General features: G+C 29.9%; 1 protein-coding gene across 1 annotated transcript; it reads right to left on the reverse strand.

Moving 5' to 3' along the window:
* Nucleotides 1–374: 374 nt before the first annotated feature.
* LOC143197383 (non-structural maintenance of chromosomes element 3 homolog) lies at nt 375–972 on the reverse strand. The gene is made up of 3 exons (XM_076405765.1): nt 825–972; nt 553–767; nt 375–498 (listed from the first exon to the last, which is right to left on the reverse strand). The coding sequence occupies exons 1-3, from the start codon at nt 970–972 to the stop codon at nt 388–390; spliced, it is 474 nt and encodes a 157-aa protein (XP_076261880.1). The 3' UTR covers nt 375–387.
* Between the last annotated feature and the right edge of the window lie 3,458 nt (nt 973–4,430).

The raw sequence follows: 4,430 nt of genomic DNA on the forward strand, positions 1-4,430 counted from the left end.
TGGAATCTTTTAAAGTCAACTAAAAGCGTACATATAGTGTATAACACAAATTATGTTATGCAACACTTTAAACTCGCAAAATCCTGTCAAACGAAACTTAGGCATCTTCGACGGACTCGAAGATTGTTATTGTCCCGCTGGTGTGTATGAGTTTGTGCCACTCGATTCTGGAGAGGGCCATCCACCGTAAGACGTGCAACATCAAGGACCCCAGCCAGAATAACTGGGTGGTCCCAGAAGGAGGTCGCGGCCCAGCTTACAACGCAATGTAAGGACCAATGAGATTTAACATTTTCCTATATCTTTTTATTTATATTGTATTAGTTAAGAAGATACAATTTTTGTATACAAATAAACTTTATATTGTAGTTCTACCAGTATCGGTGACTAGCTTGATTCATCCCTTGTTTCTTCCTTTAGCTCTTCTCTTTCTTTGAACTGATTCTCGGCCGCTCTGTAATGTTCTGGCCAGTCTTTTGGTTGCTTATTTCCATACATCTGTAAATCAATAATAACCTGACAATGTGCTTATAAGTCAACTGAAATAGTTACCTCACACACGAACTGTAAAACCTTCATCTTTGAGATTTCAATTTCAGCTCGAATCCCCCATTGGAAAGTTTGTATTTTCGTTTTCTCATCAAACTCACAGTGAAGGTAATAATTCTTTATCAAGGTTTCTCTTATATATTCTTTGACTTTACCGAAAAATGGATGCTCAACTTCTACATCAATATCCAAGGACTTCAGGAAACTATAAAGGGATTCTGAAATAATAAATCAACAATATAAAAACAATAAAGGAATGGTATCGTAGAGCTCACTGTCTGATACTGGCGCGTTTGTCATAAATATATGGGATAAAATTAATAGAGTCAGTATCTTGTGAGCAGCATTTGGTACATTTGAACCAGTTTCATAACTAGAAACACATTCTTCCTCTTCATCGGAATAATTTACAGGAGGCAACATACTAATTAAAAAATAAAAATTTTTTTTCATTTTTACATCATCATATTCAGTAAGTGTGTAACCATATACCTAAAAATGTATGCAAAACAATATCAACAACATCCATATAACAATAATAATACCAACATTTTCCAGAACCTTAATTGCTTGTTGTATAACACTATCCACGCATTGGCCCTTTTTGTGAATTACATTTTGATTTAATTCGGATCTGGTATAAAATGAATTTTCGTCAGCTTTAAGAATAATGTACCTGACTACATCATTGATTATATTTTCTGTATTTTGATCCGGTACGTCTGGATCAGTCTGTGATTTGGTTTTTTGAGACCCGCTAACTGATCTTCGCTTCTTCGACATTTTTACGACTTGAAGAACTTTAAAATCGTGTATCAGCTATCTCCATACAGCACTATCAACACAAAAATTTAAATAACTAGCCGCTAGGGATGCAGAAAAAATATCGATATTTTTTTGTCGATATATCGATATTTTTTAGATGATATAATTTCAGAAGATTAAGTACAATTAAAAAAAACTTTCAAATCGGAACTTACTTTTAAACGTTTAGTGAATTCTGGTACTTAATTTTAATGGTTTATCAAAAATACCGTTATTCCTTAAGAGTTTTAGAAAAAAATATTTTTTAGGCTAATATTTGACTACGTTTATTTTCAATTAAAAATATACATACATTTTTTTGTAAAATATCGATATATCTTATACTTATTGCAAAAAATATATATATTTTTTCCTTCGACATATCGATATTTTTTGTGGCCAACATGCCTACTAACCACTACAAAATATGCAAAATCTAATGCACGGCTTGGCTTTTTATTTTAATTCTTAATGTCAGACGAGTATGTTCGATCCCTTTCCTATATAAATTGTAAGAGAGGAAAGGACGGATATAATTGCTTGGAGCAATTAATTTAATATTTGCTTATATTTTACAACCTTAGTATACGCGAGACGTATTCCTTCACGTACTAACTTTAAAAAAGAAAAAGAAAAACATTACTGAATACTATTAATATATCTATAATACTTACATTTTAAAGGAAGTGGAGTTACTTTTATATTTGAATGTTCTGAGATGAATTGCTATTTTTAAACAATATACTAAATAAATATAAACAATACAATACAACTTAAACTAAACATGTATTACTATGTGATATATAACATGTATTACAATAACCATGAATTAAAAATGATCGCACAATAACTACTAGAGCTTTTTAAAATAAAATTAATGCTTTATTTATTATCGGACAGAAATATTTTCTAACAAAAACCGAGGGTGTTAGATACACACCAAAAAGTCAATCAAAAGAAATATTACCTATTACTTATTTGTCATTCACAATTTTAATTTTTTACCCTATTACATTAACAATCTTGAAAAATATCGTTCCAAAGTGTTGCTATATTAATATACAATATATTTTTATTTAGAAGCAAACTACCAAAAAAATCATAAAACTAAATATATTATATATAAATCTAGGAAAGCATAAATTCGGTATACATTTTTGTCAAGGTCGCGCCTAGGACGACAGAGTAAGAACGTTAAAAAGCAGTCGAATGAAACTAGTAGAACCGAAAATAGTAACTAAAAGTACACGACTCAAAAACAGTCGATAGTAAAAAGTAATACAATCAGTCGAACCGAAACTAGCGACTGATTAGCCATAGTTCCCAACGCTAATTATGTTCTAATAAAAAAGTGCATTTCCTTACTGCCCCAACTAAAATTGAATTAGTGTTGGTAACTATCGAATAAAAACAGTCGATTCGACCACTATTTTTTAAGTTAATCATGTTTCTCCCATAATAAAGTTAAGTGAGTAATTTAAAAATGATGTTACTAACATTTGTCTTAAAAATATTTTCAATATATGCCCGAAAATATATTTGATTTATAATAATCATTGAAGTAATTTACGTCTGCATATTAAAGTATACGCAAAATATATCATGAGCTAACACTTACTAACCATTTTCAAATTCCATTTAATAAAACCTAAGTATTGAAAAATTTAAAATTTATACATTATAACAAAGGCGTCATAAGTGAGATTATTTTTAAAATTGTAGAATAACAATCAGCGCACCTAAAAGCAAATATACATATATATTCTTATTCTTCCCTTTTATATAATAAACATAAATATGGAATATTCAATGAAGTAAAAACTGTTCGTATATTAAAAACTTTTAGTTTAATTTCTTCTAGTAATTTGATATACGTAAAATATTATCATAACAATTAAAATATACAACAATACTGTCTCTGAAGGTGATTTGATCGGTGGTACGAAAATGTTTCAATACATCAAGAATCAAGATTTCAGTTCACCATCAACCATTCCTGCACATTAAAAATACATTATAAACAAAATCAGTTTTAGAGCATTACCTTACCCCACGGTATTTTGATTTTTTTCATATAAAAACCATAAATCTTCACATTAAAAGCACAAATCAAATTAAATGCACTGTTATCCTGTTATTATTAAAGAAACCGAATAATAACGTTAAAAAGCAGCAATAGAACTGACATAACACAAAATAAACCCAATATTTAATTCAAATAAAACCTAGAATAGAGCGGAAAAAACGTTTAGAGTGGGGAGTTGAGAATTAAAGTGATATATGCAACCAATCCTACAAGCTAAAGGAAATGGCGTGAATTTCAATAATAAAAAAATCATGTCAAATCAACAAAATCAAAATACATGCACATTTATATCGTTTATCCTGATAAAACCTACCATTAACTTGACCCCTTATTACTTGACTCATTATATCCTGACCCCGACCCTTCTACAAAACCCTGGATCATTTATCCATAATTTTTGATTCATTATAATGAAGTATTTGGTAGATAAATCATATGAGAAATAAGGGAATTTTTTAAATTTGCTCATACATTCTGCAACCATACATATCACAAATTAATAGTTATAAAAAAGTTTATTTATTTTATAAAATATTTTTTCATGATAAACGATTTAATAGCTGGCTTAGTTGCCGCAGTAGTAAAGGCGACAGGATGGTCCCCCTGTTGCGATAGTCGCGAGTTCGAATTCTGCTGGGGCATGTAAGTAAATTTGTGATGTTTGTGAATGCCCTTAGGTAAGAGTACAAAATCCGACAAGGAAAATAATCCCAGTCACGCCAGTAACCAGGCTGGGTAAGACGGGATGTCTTCTGGGATAATTTCTAAGTTGGCCACTCGCCAGTCAGTAGGCTTAATAATAAACTAACTTTAAAAAAGACAAGAAAAAAAAATTACTGTACAGTATTATAATAATTACATGCAATAACATGCAATTTATAATTTAATTTTAAACGAAGTAGTATTACTTTTATATTTGAATGTTCTGTGGATCTGTAAAAAAGAATGGAATTTTTCTATGAAATGGAATAATACCCCACAAATATTTTAT

This window comes from Rhynchophorus ferrugineus, unplaced genomic scaffold, assembly GCF_030347505.1.
Source record: "Rhynchophorus ferrugineus isolate W39M unplaced genomic scaffold, kcgeb_rfMv2 rfM5, whole genome shotgun sequence".
In the NCBI taxonomy this organism is placed as follows: Eukaryota; Metazoa; Arthropoda; class Insecta; order Coleoptera; family Curculionidae; genus Rhynchophorus; species Rhynchophorus ferrugineus.

Excerpts from the sequence above, each read along its gene's own strand:
- LOC143197383 (XM_076405765.1), bottom strand. The coding sequence starts at position 972 with ATGTTGCCTCCTGTAAATTATTCCGATGAAGAGGAAGAATGTGTTTCT. Across the intron at positions 768-824 it reads AAACGCGCCAGTATCAGACA|AATCCCTTTATAGTTTCCTG; the intron begins GTGAGCTCTACG and ends TTATTATTTCAG. Across the intron at positions 499-552 it reads TTTTACAGTTCGTGTGTGAG|ATGTATGGAAATAAGCAACC; the intron begins GTAACTATTTCA and ends ATTGATTTACAG.